Below are 15,790 nucleotides of genomic sequence, written 5' to 3' on the forward strand. Positions count from 1 at the left end.
TTTTAATGGTGCATTTGGGGACTTCATTTGTTTCTGCCAGGATCTTTGTACAGTGACTGTTTGGAGCGCATAGTTTGGTTGGTGCCTCTGGGTATTACAGTAATATAGACTATAGTAATATAATGGAGGGGAAAAACCAGAGCAATCTACTGAAAGGTTGCTTTGGACTATAGGACTATGAATAGAACAGAAAGGAAATGGAGAGAGACAGCGATTATATCCAGCAGTACCTAAGTGAAAGAAAAAAGTTATAAAATGCAGAACATTCTTAAAAAAGAGAGAAAGAACCAAGACAGGCCTAAAAAGAAACAAAGTATATTAAAATTATAAATAGCTCAGGGGAAATGTGCACATATGAATGAGAGAAACCTCAAAGGCAGTAAATCCTGTTTTGTAAGAGACAGAGCAGAAAGGAAAGTTGCTGTTCCTGATCTGCGGAGGTAAAGGTTGCATTGTGAGTTCATTAGATGCTAACAGCTCTCCATGGGCAGAAGGCACTTGAGACACACATATTTAAGAAATCTGGTTTATTAGCTCTGCTATTTGAGCAACAATTTGGTTTTTTTGGTCGTGCTTCCTCCAGAACTAACACGTAATGACCTGCCATTGCTTATGCTGGTATCATCTTTACCAGCTATTTAACATGGATTACACAGGCCAGATCCTGCAATAGGAGCTTACTTCCTCAGAGTGGCATAGCAAGACAAGAAACAAAAGTGAGCTTTTCTGATGCCAGCCACAGGATAGAGCTGGTCCAAGAATATCTTGCTGATGGCATGGGGGGGGACAGCAGGTAGGATAGCTGTCCCACTGCCCTCAGGACTAGCTTCTGCATTTTCAGTCTGAACCTGTGGGTTGTTGGGGTCTGCGGACTGCTTTTAAAGGCTTGAGGGATGGTAACTGAGAAAAGCAAGCCTGTTGCAGGAAGTTGAAGCGTGTTAGAAACAAGTTGTGTCCTCATGAGAGCAATTTAGGAATCTGCTAACTGAGGAAGCTTGAAAGACATAACTGAGTTTTAAAATGATGGACCAGACCAAAACCCAGTGGGATCACAGCAAGTCCTTCCATAAACTACCAGGCTTCTGATTCCGTGTTCAACTGCTTAATTTAATTTACTGAACTGCATACTTGTTGTGGCATGCTAGCTTCAGTCTTCTCAGCCTCGGGGCACGCTGAAAGCCTTAGTCAGGCCTGCAAAAGCAGGAGTCTGTCTTAGCATGGATCTGCTTTACAAAATAATACTTGGAGGTTCTTGCTGCATGCCTCCTGGCTCAGAGTCAGTGGAAATTGTTCATGTTACAGGTCTAATATCTGTAACCACACTTCACAGAAAATATTAAAACCCCGCCTGAAGTTTCTACTGAAAAACGTGACTCCAACAGCTAGGACCTTTGGGAAGGAGCAACAAATAGGACGAGAGCTGCGATGAAGCTCTGAACAAAGAGTGGAGGATAAATAACTCTGTCACATCCCAGCACTGCAGTGTCAGTTGCTAGTTGTCGTCTTAGGAGGAGCCTGGTATCTCAGAGAGAAATCAGAGCTCCATGGTGCAGTATGTGCAGCAAGAGGTGGGCGCTGCTCCAAATAGGCTGCAGGCAAGTGTAGCTATGGGGCAGAGCCGCCATGGCAGGGGTCACGTAAACTGCCGCAGGGGGCTGGATTCAGGTTGTCTGCTGGGTACCCCTGTGAGCCTCTCGGGAAGGCTGCAGGCATGACCCGCTGCAGAGTTAGGAAATGAGCTGTGTGCATAACGTTTGCACAATTTATGTCACTCATGCATTTCAATCGAGGCACATCAGGTGGTCTCTCTGCCTCCTCAGGGATTCTTCCTCCCTCCGCTCCCTCAGGTAATTGCCCTCTTGCACCTCCCCTGCCTACCATGTCTGGGTTAGAACCAGCAGATGTGGCGCTTTACGGTGTTTGTGTCTACACGTACGTATGAAGAAGTGTGTAGGTATCAGGTATCTCTGTGTTAGTACAAATGTGTATCTATGGGATAGATGCGTTATAAATACAGGCGTGTATGGTTCATGTGTGTGTATTGGGTGGATAAATACGCCTGGGCCTGCAGGACCCGCCTTTCAGGGTAAATGTCTTTCACTACAAAGAGCAAATGCCAAAACCTGCATGAAGAGGGGCCCAGCCCCTGGAAGCACCGAGGAGGCAGACAGGACTGTTTCCTGATGGCTACGTGTGGCCCTGCGGGCCCGCCTTGGCAAGGCTGGGAGCAAGGCACGGCCTCAGAGGGGACGGCTGCCGGGACGCCTGCCGCAGCTCTCGCCTGAGGGACCCGGGTGCGTTCCCTCTGGGTGAGCCGAGCCAGCTCTCCGGGCGCCTCAGGGCTTCCCAACTTCCATGACGCATTTCTTTTTATGACAGCCCTCTGGCTTGATGCAGGCAATCTTAAGTCCTCGTGAACATAGCATCGGCTAAAATAACGGCACTGTTGTAAAAAAATAAAAACGCAAAAAGTGCAATTATACAAACAGCTCTAGAAATCAGTGACGGATTTATTTTTTTTTGGGGGGGGGGTGAGGTCTTGCAGTGCGGGACTCGCAGGACTTGCAGTTGGGGGTGTGTGTGGAAGCGATGACGCTCTCAGGCCGATCCGCCCCCTGCCTTTCCCCTTCAGGGCCCCGGGGACCCCAGAAAGAGCCCCCCACCCCCGCCCCGGGGCCGGCCGTGCGGAGGGCGGCGCCGATCCGCACCGCCCCGCCGCGGGCCCCGCGCCGCGCCCGGCCGGCGCCCTTCCCGCCTCCCCCCGCACCGAGGGGGTGCAGAAACGGAAAGTAAAAAAAAAAAACCCAAAACACACCCCAAACCCCCTCAGACCCACCCGGAGGGGGACGGCGGCGGGAGCGACTTTCTCGGGGTGAGTGCAGCGAGGGCGGGCGGGCGGAGGATGCCCGACCACGGGCGGGGAGCGGGGCCGGAGCTGCGGCCCCCGCCGGGCTGTGGGACGGGCTGGGCCTCGGGGAGGGACGGGCGGCGGTGCGACGGGCAGGCACAGTCCCGGCCGGGGTGCCGAGCCCGGAGAAATGCAGTGAGGCAGGGCGGGAGGGAGAGGCGACGCGGAGGGCTGGTAGGAAGTTTGGAAGGGTTTGCAGGGAGCTGCTGCTCTCGCAGGGCGGCCGGGGGTGGTGATTTATCCTTCTTCCCTCGAGTCCTCAGGGCTTCTGCTCGGCCTGACCGAGGTGGGAAAGCGCTGCAAGGTCAACTTTGCCAGCGGAACTGGGACAGGACCGAGCCTTGTGCGGCCCACTCCAGGGACGGACCGTGCTGCGCTGCATCGCTGGGTAAAAGTACTGAGTGTTGGGCGCTGCAAATGCAAGACTGAAGCCATGGCCCAGTGCGATACCCTGGGGCAATTGGTACAGCACACCCATGGTGTGGGCAGTTCCCCAAAAATGGGACAATTACTCCTTTTTTACCGAGGCAGGGGGTAGGAGGGCATTCAGTGAGTCATCAGAGTCTTACTTTTTGCCATGCACAGGGTAAGATGTGTGGTATTAAAGATACTGTTCTGCTTCAGGGTGTGCCTTGAGTAGATTTTCACCAACACAGCTGCGGGCAGAATTCAGCCCGTTCCCCTCCTGGTGCCCCATTTTGGCTATAATGCAGGAGGCACAGAAGATGCAGAGGCTTTATAGAAGATCCTACCTGATTTGCGAAGCGCTCAGCTGGCAGTTGTGCGCTTTTGTGCCCACACAAAACCTTCAAAAGCAGCTGTCCCATGCAGAGCAGAACTTACACAGCATGGTTTTGCGCGAGGTTTTACTAAAGAGGCTTTTCTGATGGTTGATGGGAAGGGATAAACTCATGTTGCAGTGGAAGCAGAAACAGGATCATTTCTTTGTCTCTAGCTGCCAGCGCCACAGAGTTAGTACTTCAGTAGGCAGTAGTTTTGGGACCCATCCCTCTTGTCAGGTTTTTGGAACTTTGTGAGTGGGATTAGGATGGGGGGAAAGCTGGCAGGTGCGTGCACATGAAGCCAATACAATCACATGCACCTCCTTTTCATAGAAAACCAGCCTGAATTACAGGAGGCACATCTCTGAAAGAAATGAGTTTTAAAATAGCAATTTCTTAAACATTTTTTGGTATGTGTTTCTGCTTTCTGAGCTTTCAGAATACTCACATTTTTCAAACTTTATTCCTCTGCCTTGAGAGATAACATCTTATCTTTCTCCCATTCTCTTTTTTTTTTTTTTAAAGATGAAGCTGGAATTTGCACCTACTTATGTTGTCAGGAGTTGGGATTTTCACACAGTAACATCCAGCATGCAGCAAAACAGTAGGACTCTGTGAAAGCTAAAATAAGCAGCGGGGAAGGGGAAGAGTTATTTAAGGAGAGGCAGACCAGCACAGATGTAGATTAGAGGGGAAGGGGAACTTGTTAAATTTAAGTGTTTTTAGGTGTGGAGAGAGTTTGTGTGTGTGCTGTATGGTTACTTTCTCTATGCATTGGGCTAGATACGCTGGTGAACAGAAGTCCTAGAAGACTGCAGTGTAGTATGTCCCAAGGCCAGATAGTTTTGTGCCTCCGCCGGGAGCATTTTCAGGGCTTGCCCAGGGAAGGAAAGTCTTTCATTGCTCACCTGTTGAGTCTGTTGAAATGCAGCAGCATTTGCCATCTGAAACTAGGGAAAACGGCTGCCCTTCCCACACAGGACTGAGCCAGGCCTGTCAGTGTCCCTCTGTGCTGACTGCAAGGAAAAGAGGATGTGCGACCTTGCTTGGAGAGGATGCCCAAGTCCAGGATGACCAGAGGGAGAGTAGATGCCTGGGGCTGTGCATGTGAGTGCTGTTTTGTGCAGGCTACTTTCTGGATACCTGGCTCAAAATGTGGCTCTGGCACCTACAGAAAGCTACAGGTAGACATCAAGCTAACCACTGACCCTGAGGAGCGGTCTTTATTGATTCTGTACCCTTTTGCAGCAGTGGTCACCATGAAGAGGAGTAAGGATGGAGTGGGAAAGCCCTGCAGCAAAGGCTGAAGATTTTAGACAAGCTGGTCTTCCTGATGCCGAGCTCTAACCGCTCTGACAGGCCTGGCAGTGCAGCATGATTAGGATGAGGAGGAAGAAACTGTGGGCATCTTGCTTCTGCTTTGCAGCTGCCTTTTTCCTTATGGTGACACTCCAGGTACAGGGGCAAGGGGGAGGTATGCATGGCATCGCTCTCAAAGTATGACACAATTCTGGCAGATGAGAGAGAGCATTAAAGGTGACAGATGTTTTCCATACAAGTCTGTGCTTTAAGAGGAGTGTTTAAAGAAACTCTGTCAGCAGCATTGCCCTGGTGGTAATGGCTGACTCCAGAATGACATTACACAGAGAACACCTTTCTTGCATAGCTTCTCAGCTCCTGGAGGAGTTTCTCGGGAGTGGTGTACCATACCATGCCATGTTTTGTTGCCTCCATCCAGCATTGCCTCCTTTGTTCATGTGTTTGAACTTATTAAGCAGGGAGGCAAGGCTGGACCCATTTCATACTGATGTGACAGACAGACCAGGGAAATCTGAGCACATCAGTAAGTGGTGATGGAAATCTGTCCATCAGTCTGGACTCAAAGGCCATTCTTAGCGTTGGGAAGTCCAGTAGCTGGTCAGTAAAAAAAATGCATGAGAGAAAAATCTATGTGGAGGCATATTAATTTGTGGCTGGTGCAGGTTACCCTAGATTTTCGTTAGAAAAGAACAACTTTTAGACAAATTGAATCAACCGTGGATGGCAGTCATGGGACTGTAGGAGACTTCAGTCATCAGAGGGCCAGGATCTGCCCCAGAGTTGTCTTTCCGCTTAGGATGAGCTCTGAACTGAGGCTCTGGTTCAGACCAGTGCCTCAGGTAACTCCCAGGGGAGTCAGCAGGAGGACCTCTGAAGCTCTCCCAGGCTAGCTGCCTACTCCAAATTGGAGCCATTTCTCAGGGGCAATCACTGACACTCAATGGTCACTTTCAGTTCTGTTTCCCTGAACAAGGCATCCAAAGGTGATATGGCTGCCTTAGCATAGGAGCAATGCTAGCAGGACTTCAGGACCTTTATTGGGAGGGTTTGTGACTCCGCTGTACCTCCATAGCTAAGCAGGTTTGGAGCTGGTCACAGCTTCCCTGTGCCTAGCTGGGATTTTTATCTTGGAGTGGTCACTGGGCGGTGACACTTGGTGCTGTGGTGCTGGGACTGCTGTAGCACAGGAGCTGTCGATATAGTTGGGGTGTATCAACCCCCAGGAGTTCAGAGAGAGCTACTAGAAATTGTGCACAAATATAGAGACTCCTTAAATTCTGCCAGGGCAAAATTTGGAAGGAAAGAAGGAGCATGTTCCTGGAGAAACCTGGGCACCAGGTAGTTATAGACTTATTTCATTTATATCGCTGCAGTTACATCTTGTCAAACTATTAGACATATGAATCTTTTCCCTGGCTAATATCTTGTCCACTCACCAATGCAGGAGTGTTTTCTGTATTTTTCTGTACAGCTGCACTTTGCACAGCCTCCTGTGTGTGCTGTCCCAGTATCCTGTGTTGCACAGAGCCTATTTAGTCTAGCTACAATCACTGTATTTTGCTATGCAGTGAGAGTGAATGACACAGCAAACAGCAAAATGAATGCATGCAGTAAAGCTATCAGGGAAGATGAATGTTTTCAAACAACTTCACATAAACAACAGTCTCCCGCTTTCCAATATCTTCCTCCAGAGCCATCCAACAAGTGAAAGTGCCGTGGCCAAAGCTATCTGGTGGGTTTGAGTTCCCCCATCATTCTTGCAGCTGTTCATGGGGTGGCATTATGCACTGCCTGTGAAGGTGCATGCACAAAAAGCCATTTGCGCGGTAGCAGGAACGTCTTTGCCCCACTAAAGCTAAAAGCAGAGCTATGTATCCTGTGGCAATACCTGCTGGCACCATTTCTGTCACTTGGTTCAACAGACTTCTCTGCCCCAGGACACTTTTGTGGCAGGTACTACCTGTAGAAAAGAGTGGTGGCTTCATGGGCACCAGAAATACCCCACATTTTCTGGGGACTTCTGTCTCATGGCTGAGTGTTAGAGGCTTCTCCTGTGGGTGGAGTGTTTTTAAGGTTCCTCGGAGGGTTTCAGATCTGTAAATACTGGTAGATCTGTTCCTACTGATAGGTCGTTCACTTCTCTGCATACAGATGGGATTTTTCTCCTCTACCTAGCCATGAAGTTGTAGTTATATTGTCTCTGAGACCTGTCTGCACCTCATTTATTCAGTCAGTGGTTTAAAAATTAACAGGGGTGAGTACAGATGGCCACAAAGAGACATGAAAACTTCATGTGTTTTTTTTTACAGCTAATTTCCAGAAGAAACCTGGCTACTGAAGGGCTCTTGTCTATTTTGTGCTTTTTCCAGGGAGAAAGCAGAACTTCTGTTGTTAAATCATACGTGATGTGGCCTTATGTCAGTACAGAAATGTATTTCCTGCCTCCTCCTTACAAATTCAAATTAAAGCGTTTGCTGTTCTGACATAAGATCACCTGGGTGGTGGCTGCAGTCAGTGAAATGCATCCGCTTTGATTGACAGAAGCTTCACATGCAGGCTTAGTTAGTGCTTGATGCTTAAACTCTAATTTGTCAAGCAGATGTCCTGGCTAACGGCAGTGATGCGCTGTGATATGTATGTTTATTTCCCTGAAGGTTATCACTGAACTGGGCAATTCGGAGAATAAGGTGGCAGTAATCTCCAGTTTACACAGTGACCCATTAAAGCCTGTGGAGAGACATGCATTTCAGTTTAAGAAGCAGGAACTTCACAGCAGCTTGAAGGCAGAGTCTGATGTGAATCACTACCCCATCCTGCTCTGGTGGTCTCCCCTGACTGGAGAGACAGGGAGATTGGGTCAGTGTGGAGAGGATGTTTGCTTCTTTACTATCAACAAGACCTACCAGCACAATCAGATGACGAGAGCATTTCTGTTTTATGGTAAGGATCTGTTTCTTTTTAAAGGATTAACTTTCCCTCCTGCCCAGTTATTTTCTTTTAGAGGTTAAATATTCTAGGTGTCAGTCACTGAGAGCAGGAAACTTACGCAGCTCATTGTGCTAAACTTTGCCTGGTGCTGAATACCATCAGCAGAGATCCAAAGATGCACATTGTATGTAAAAGTATTCTGAAAAGCAACTGTGCACATCTGTGGGATGACTGTTGCCTTGTCTCATGCTGCTTTCCAATCACATGTGCTCCCTGCTTATGGGAGGAAAGATCATTTCCTGTAGCTGCCAAGTCATGAAAAGACAGTCTGAGATCAAGCCAGCTTTTTCGAGTCTTCTGGTTTGTCCCCCTAGCAGAGGTTCTGCAAGGCCTTTATTGCAGTTGTGCAAGTCTTTTGTCTTAAAATAATGCCCTCGCTGGTAACTGTGCAACTCCCCTGCCTGATGTGCCGAGAGATTGCTAGCAGACTGTAAATGGAATGTAGTGAAAGAAACCTATTGATTCTGCACAGGGAGCAGCAGCTAGTGCAACTTTCTGAGCTGCTCTGGCTCTGCCGCCCCAGAAACTTCCCACTACCTGTGGGTCTAAAAGTGAGTCTACAAGTAAACAAGTGAATCTACAAGTAAAGTGAGTCTACAAAACACAAAAGATGCACCTTTGAGAAGTAGGCCTTTTGTTAATTTTGTTCTTTTTCCCCACACAGTTGCTTTTCAGAGAAAAAGTGAATTTTAGGTGGAAAAATAAAGCCGAATGCTTTTCTGTGGCTGGTAGGTTCAGCTCCTTTGTCTGGAAAGAAAACAAAATAAAACAGAATCCTGAATCTCATTCACTCACTCAGGATACAGGTGAACTGGAAATATAGGAAAGAATGGCCTTTAGCTTGGTTGATGACAATGAATCAAAAACTTCTCATCACTAATCTTTTCAGAGCTCCAAGTAGGTCAGCTTTGTCAGCTGATAATATAGTGGTCAAGCATGAAAGCGAAGGAATAACAGCAAAGGAATGAGAAGCTGACCCAGTTAAAGACAAGGAAAGCTGGGCTGGCGTCACATGAAAGCTGTAAAGTCTGGTGGTTTTGGTCTCTGGTAGTAATTCTGTTTGCTGTTTCAGCATTAGGAAGACTATTACTGTTATTTTTTAGCAGGCTTGTGGACATGGTTTACTTATTTTTAAAAGACTATTTATACCCGGCAAAAGACTCTCCCTGTAGTTTTTTTCTTTTTCTAGTGATGCTGGCTATGAACTGTGTAAAGACAAGTGTCAGAATATGCAAAAATGTTACTTGTCTTTAAACCACAATAAATGATCTCACAATGCTAAAACCTGCAGAGACAAAGGTCATAGATGGTACTGAACGTGAAAAAAAATGCTGCATCGATACAGAAAAGCTTCACACACACACTCTGACCTTGATGCACTGAGCTTGTGGGCCTGCAAAAAGGCAGATTTTGGTGTTCCAGAATTTCTCTCTTAACAGCCTGCTGAGTGTAAACGTGAACATCTGCGTTTCCCTGCTAAGGTTGGATCAGGGCACAGTTTCACCTTCCAAAGAAACCACATTAATTTTCCCCTTGGTCAGTGTGCTAGTCAAGAGAAGAATGATCCAAAGCTTAGAAAAAATATTATGCAAAAATATGGGGTACAGATGTTTGCCAGCAGAACTGCTTTGCTAGGAACACCTGCTTTTCTGCAGCTTGTCCTGACTTACTGTCCTGGCCTGGGAAGCCCCTAGGTGTAGGTGGTGACTTTGTCAAGTGCTACGATCTCCTGTTTGGAAGTGAGATGTGGCATCCACTTCCTGGATTTTGTCTCTGCTTTTGGGAGGGATTCCCAACTCCATCTTCTCAGCGTCACATACTTCACAAGAGTTTTACGTGTAGCATGAGCTGGATCTAGTGCCATGATGTCGGAGCCTCAGGGCTGTTGTTCCTAAGGGAGGAGGATGTCCAGCTTTTCTGTGCTGGAGTGTTGAGTCTTTGGAGTATGAATCCTGAATGCAAGATGTCTCCTAAGATGTAGAACTTCTCCTGACAGCATCTGTCTTTCTCTTCTGCACTTTGCCACGTATCTAAGATTTCCTAATTAATAGTTCAGAAATTGAAATTGCTCATAATTGCAGTCTTGTTGTGCTTTCTCCATCCCCTTATAAGCTCCTTTATTTCCTTCATGTCACAGGGTAGCAAACGTGCTGATGTTATCTTCCTTTTAATCCTTAAAAGCTTTTTGTGTTCTTGCTGGACTGAGATTGATTAAGTATTATATTAGGATCAGTTGTTCTGATGTGCTCTGATCTATAGTGCATTTTTCTTTAAGTTTCTCCTTGGCTAATTCTCTCCTGGTTTACTAAGTTTTACATGTTGCATTTTTGTCTCTCGCTCATTCCTTTCCTTGTTTCATTCTTTACTGCATTTTCCTTCCCTGTTATCTGCAATAGTATGTTCAAGAGAGAGCACTGTTGGCGGGAGACAGAGCTGAAGTGCTATGGTTTCTGTCCGCAGCATTTCATTATTGTCTGTATGCATTGCTGCTTCTCTTCTGGGTATCACTTAGAACAAAGTGTTTTCAAAACCAGATAGGCCTTATAATCTTCCCTGATTCACTTTCAGTTTTCCTCACCTTCTTATATCACTGCAACACATCAGAACCAGAGACATCAAATAGCATTTTTCAGTGAGCGGAACAGCCCTTCATCCATCTAGTTTGAGGGCTTGGGACCACCCTTCAGTGGAAAAGAGAAGGTCAAATACTTAGTGGCCTTAAAAAACCCTACCTGATGCTTTTGAAGGATCTTGCTCGATAGGAGGTTGTTACATTACTGGCAGCTAACATCCGTCTTCACTGTAGTAGCGAAGTCTTATGTTGGTTTTATAAGGTCATCCTTGGAGTCATCTTGGCAGGCTCATGCAGCCACAAAGACCACTGGGCATTTTTTTTCCCTTCTTTATGTATTAGTTTTTCGATCAAAATTCTGTTAGACTTTTGCTAGCTCCCTCTTTTTTCCGATCAGTGGTTTGAGGTCAAGGGTAGAACAGAGAGTGAAAAGTTATGAGTGTGACTAGGATGGTAGAATAGCTTGTCCAAAGAGAAGGGATTTGTGGTGTTTTCTAAACCAGCTGTTCACTGTTTGTTTCAGTTTATGAACCTCCCTTGCTTGACAGTACCAGTTAAAAGTTTTGTATATTCAGTGCTTGTACTTAAGTAAAAAATGGATACAGTTATAAGAGAGTGAGGAAGTATCTTGACAGAGATTCATCAGCTTTGCATTTAATCTGCAGTAAGGCTAGTTGTATTAGTACAGCAGTACTGAAGGGAGAGCAAGGGTCAGATTCACGAGCTGGTATTTTGAATTCGGTTTTGCACAGACCAGCCCTTGAGGAAAGGCTTCTAGGTTTGTCCTAAAGCTTCCACCACAGCTTTCCTAAGTTGTTCTGGAGGCTCCCTGTCCTTGCAGGCAGGCGCAAGCAGCTGTAGTGATTTGTTTTTAGAGTTTACGTGTGGTTCTTCTTCTACTATTGGCATTAGTTTGAGGAGCTGTCTTCTGCCAGAAGCTACTTCTTTATATGTAGGCAGCTGTGATACATCATCTTGTAATTCTCTCTTTGATAAACTAAATAGATTGACTTCCAAAAGTCTCTGTAGTAAAATGTCTTTCCAAGACTTGAAGTCATTCTTGTAATTTTTCTCCTTAACCCTGTCCAATATTTTAGCATCCTTTTTGTTGTTTTGCTGCTAGAACCAAATTGAGCCCTGCAGTAACCATTTCCCTCACATCATAGATAGAGGCAATACCATATGTTCCCCTATTTACAGAACTAGGGGATTATTAAGCATCTTATTCGTCTCATTTCAGTGCATTAAAATATAAAATTCCTAGTGAGCCTTTGAAATGAAAGGCCTTTAAACTAATATGAACTGAAAGGAAACAATTTCTAATATTAACTGCTGATCCCCACTCTCTAGATGCTGCCAAATTCAGTTTTATCTGTCATAACACTTCTCTGTCTTTGCATGAATTGCTGTCTTTGCAGTACTGCATTATAATCTCATAAATGCGATGGTTGTAGGGCTGATATTAAATTAAAACTAGACTTCTGTGTCATTGTAGTTAGGGGCAGACTAAACACTGTTTGCTTTTGTCTAGGTACTGACTTCAGTATAGAGAGCCTACCCCTCCCTCGTAAAGACTATCATGATTGGGCCCTTTTCCATGAAGAGTCACCAAAAAACAACTACAAACTCTTCCATGAACCGACCATCACCTTGTTCAACCACACTGCAACCTTTAGCCGCCATTCTCACTTACCGCTGACCACTCAGTACCTTGAGGGTGTAGAGGTCCTGAAGTCATTGAGGTACATGATCCCACTGCAGAAGAAGAACAGCCTGAGGAAGAGGCTTGCACCACTTGTATATGTGCAGTCTGACTGCAACCCTCCTTCTGACCGGGACAGCTATGTGCGTGAGCTGATGTGCCACATTGAAGTAGACTCTTACGGGGAATGTCTGCATAACAGAGACCTTCCTCAGCATCTCAGAAATCCAACTGCCATGGATGATGGGAACTTCTATAAAATACTGGCACAGTACAAGTTCATTCTTGCTTTTGAAAATGCTATCTGCGAAGATTACATCACTGAAAAACTCTGGCGGCCACTGAAGTTAGGAGTGGTACCAGTGTACTTTGGGTCTCCCAGCATTGTAGACTGGCTTCCTAGTAACAGGAGTGCAATCCTGGTATCCAGTTTTTCACACCCTCGGGAGCTGGCCCACTATATCAAAACACTGGATACAAATGATCGAGAATATGAGTCCTACCTACAATGGAAACTGAAAGGGGACATTTCCAACCCAAGGCTGCTTACAGCAATGAAAGAACGCAAATGGGGAGTGCAAGATATCACCCAGGACAATTACGTTGACACCTTTGAATGCATGGTGTGTAACAGAGTGTGGGAAAACATCAGAAGGGAAGAAAAGGTACTAGTGACTTTGTCCTTGTGTCTCAGAGAGGCTTTAAAATGGGACTAGGCTCAGATTTGTCCCAGGAAGTTTGATTTCTGGCCAGCCTACAACCACAGGTATTGCAGTGCTGTTGGGCTGTGCATCCTCATGTCAAAAGGTGTTGGCAGAAGGTGTGGAGGCACGGCCAGAGCATGTGTTCCTCATACTGCTGCAGTGCTTGAGCTCGTACACATCAACTATTAAGCTGGCGGTTATTTCAGCAGGCTTGAATTGTTCAGGGAGGAGGCTTTTATCAGGCTACAGAAAGCAGCCTAACTTGCTGACTTGCTTTGGATGACCTGAAACATTTGGAAACAGATTGCCCAGAGAGGTTGTGGGATCTCTGTCCTTGGAGGTGTTTTAAGACTCAACTCAGTGCTTCCCTAGGCAATTAGATATGATTAGACCTGTTTGGAGGAGGGGACTGGACTAGATGATCACTGGAGGTCCCTCCTGACTTAAATACTCTATGACTGTCTGGGTCTGCATATGTGTGGGTACATGCAAACCTGTAGTGACAACATGCCATTGTCTGTGGCCACATTTGGTGACTAAACATTGAAACATTGATGTTTAAGGCAGGTTGTGTGTTTGTGAGAGGAAGTGGACCTGTTCTTCCCAGTCTAATCCTCTTGAAATTATGCTGATAGGGACCAGCTGGAAATGGCTGTCTTATCAGGAAGCCCAGCACTGAGGCCCCAGCAGTCTTGCAAGGGTGTCAACCATGACTTCAGAAGGCCATTTCAAAGGCACCATGAGCTGTTCAGTCTCCTGAGGCTACTAGCTGTGGTGGATTTGGCTGGTATAAACAGAGCATTACTTGGAATTAGACTGAAGCTAAAAACTCTCACCACATACATTTCTGAGTTGGTGGATACTCATTTTAATTGCCACATTCCTTTAAGGTTTCCAGGTTTATGTACCAAGAGTCAGTAGCCATTTTTTAAGCTCTCCATGAGCTCAGTTGTCAGCATGAATCAAAAAAACCCTTTTTGTGTCCAGTAATGGAACTGGTCAATGGCTCTAGTATTTTACAGCTGTCCTGTATCCATTAGGCCACATTTTAGCTGGTCACAGTCTGAGCAGTACACTCAGATGAAGTGTAGAGATGAAGAAAGCATTTCAAGTTACTAAGGTGAGCTGAAGTGATGGGGAATGCAGACTGGCAAGCATTACATTTAACCAGGCTTTCCTGTTTGAGTCTGCTACAAACCTGGACAGATGTTCTCTCTTTGAGTTAGGAATACAACCATGGAAAGGTATAGCATAGGTTAGATGCAGATACCCCTTCCCCATGCTTTTGTGGCTCTCTAGTCAAGAAGACTATGAAGACCAGCTTGCTCTGCTGATTGGATTCATGGGTTGTTTCTTCTCCTTAAAAAAATCTCATGAAGTGTGTGTGTATATTTAAGATTAAAACAGAATATAATGATGAAAATAGAACTCCTTGCTTAGAATTTCAGTTTGGGTGGGCTGGTTGCTGCTTGTTTGCAGCCAGACCTGATCTGAGGCTCTGGCTCTTGTCAGCATGACTGGCTTTGTCCCTGGCACTTTGGGGAGAGTTTCCCCTCTGACATCCACAGGGACATGGCTAGAGCATGTAGTGGGAAGGAAAATGTCACTGACATGCTTTGATAGTTTACTAACGGTGTAGCACCTTTCTTCTCTGTGTGTCTGGGTCCCTGAATAACCCTTTTATTTTTCTCCATTGCCAGGGATGGCTGCCCCAGAGGTGGAAGGCTCAGGTTAACCATCTCAGCTGCCCCAAACCAGAGGCATTCTGGTTCTCGTCTTCTAACCCTGGCTGGACTTCTCTCCAAGAGATGTGGATACCAAGCTTTGAGCAATCCAAGAAAGAAGCCTGGGCGCTGAGGCAGCTGGTGGAAAGGAACAGGAATTTTACAGCTCAAGAATTTTGGATGCTCGTATTCAAGGAATAAACACAACGACTTATAAAACAGAGTTAGCTCCCCAGAGGAGTCTGTGGAATTTTCTTTTGTAGGTGACCTTATCATACATAGGATTGGTAGCCATAGGAAGTAGACCTGTAAGACTGAATTTAGTGTGTTCAGTGCTCAAGGGATACTAAGGAGTGCTAAATAATAGAATCACCCTGACAGGTGATATGTATACATATATATATTTATATTTAGAATTATTTATATTTATATTAATTGTCATTAGTTCAGATGTTTCAGCATTAAGGCACAAGTTGTCAAGGTCCTCAAAGCCCAGTTTTAAGCACAGAGCTAGTTCCCATGAAGCAGATGGATTTCCCTCCATCTTTAGAGACATAACTGTGTTCATGGCCTCAGGACCCTTTTTTCCCCAGTCCAGGAGCCTCCTTTGCTGCATTGATAGCCATAAGCTGGAGAGCAGCTGACACCATTGCACTGCTACAACTTCTATGCTGCTTTGGAGGTAGAGGAAAAACTTGGGACTGTGTCCCTGGCTAGCTGTTTATTATCAGTTTTCCTGGCATCAGCAGATTTAGCAAGGACTTGGCGGGCTTTGTGTCCTGACAGTGAGTGCCAATGTAAAGTGCATTAGTGCTTGGCACAAGGAAGCACCATCTGCTAGTGTCCAGGGACAGATTGAATGAAAAACGTGCTGGCTCAGATTTACCCACCATCTTCTGCTAAAAATAAGCCGAGCACATGAATATCTCTACTCCCCAGAAATAGGGCTGGCCTCAATCTGACTTAACTTCTTGCCTTTCCGGTGATGGACTAGCATTTGTATCACGTATAAGCATGGAATTATGTGTTTGAAAGGGCAGGGATAAAAGAGAGTCCATTGGTACTGAAAAGTCTTCAACAGGCACAATGT

The 15,790-nt window shown here is 45.9% G+C and overlaps 1 protein-coding gene across 9 annotated transcripts; it reads left to right on the forward strand.

The window, feature by feature from the left end:
- Positions 1-2,701: 2,701 nt before the first annotated feature.
- Positions 2,702-14,901, forward strand: POFUT3 (protein O-fucosyltransferase 3). 9 transcript variants are annotated; one of them, XM_087741876.1, is made up of 7 exons: positions 2,702-2,872; positions 3,165-3,296; positions 4,671-4,797; positions 4,942-5,145; positions 7,665-7,950; positions 12,102-12,937; positions 14,677-14,901. In XM_087741876.1, the coding sequence occupies exons 4-7, from the start codon at positions 5,065-5,067 to the stop codon at positions 14,899-14,901; spliced, it is 1,428 nt and encodes a 475-aa protein (XP_087598002.1). In that variant the 5' UTR covers positions 2,702-2,872; positions 3,165-3,296; positions 4,671-4,797; positions 4,942-5,064. The 9 variants fall into 9 exon arrangements, with proteins under 9 accessions (XP_087598002.1, XP_087598005.1, XP_087598006.1 ...); XM_087741879.1 differs by having other exon boundaries at positions 3,172-3,296; positions 4,622-4,797; XM_087741880.1 differs by having other exon boundaries at positions 3,172-3,296; positions 4,645-4,797.
- Positions 14,902-15,790: the final 889 nt, after the last annotated feature.

This window comes from Nipponia nippon, unplaced genomic scaffold (assembly GCF_047370975.1).
Source record: "Nipponia nippon isolate SJK-2023a ecotype South Korea unplaced genomic scaffold, ASM4737097v1 scaffold_8, whole genome shotgun sequence".
Classification (NCBI taxonomy): Eukaryota; Metazoa; Chordata; class Aves; order Pelecaniformes; family Threskiornithidae; genus Nipponia; species Nipponia nippon.

Excerpts from the sequence above, each read along its gene's own strand:
- POFUT3 (XM_087741876.1), top strand. The coding sequence starts at position 5,065 with ATGATTAGGATGAGGAGGAAGAAACTGTGGGCATCTTGCTTCTGCTTT. Across the intron at positions 7,951-12,101 it reads GAGAGCATTTCTGTTTTATG|GTACTGACTTCAGTATAGAG; the intron begins GTAAGGATCTGT and ends GCTTTTGTCTAG. Across the intron at positions 12,938-14,676 it reads ACATCAGAAGGGAAGAAAAG|GGATGGCTGCCCCAGAGGTG; the intron begins GTACTAGTGACT and ends CTCCATTGCCAG.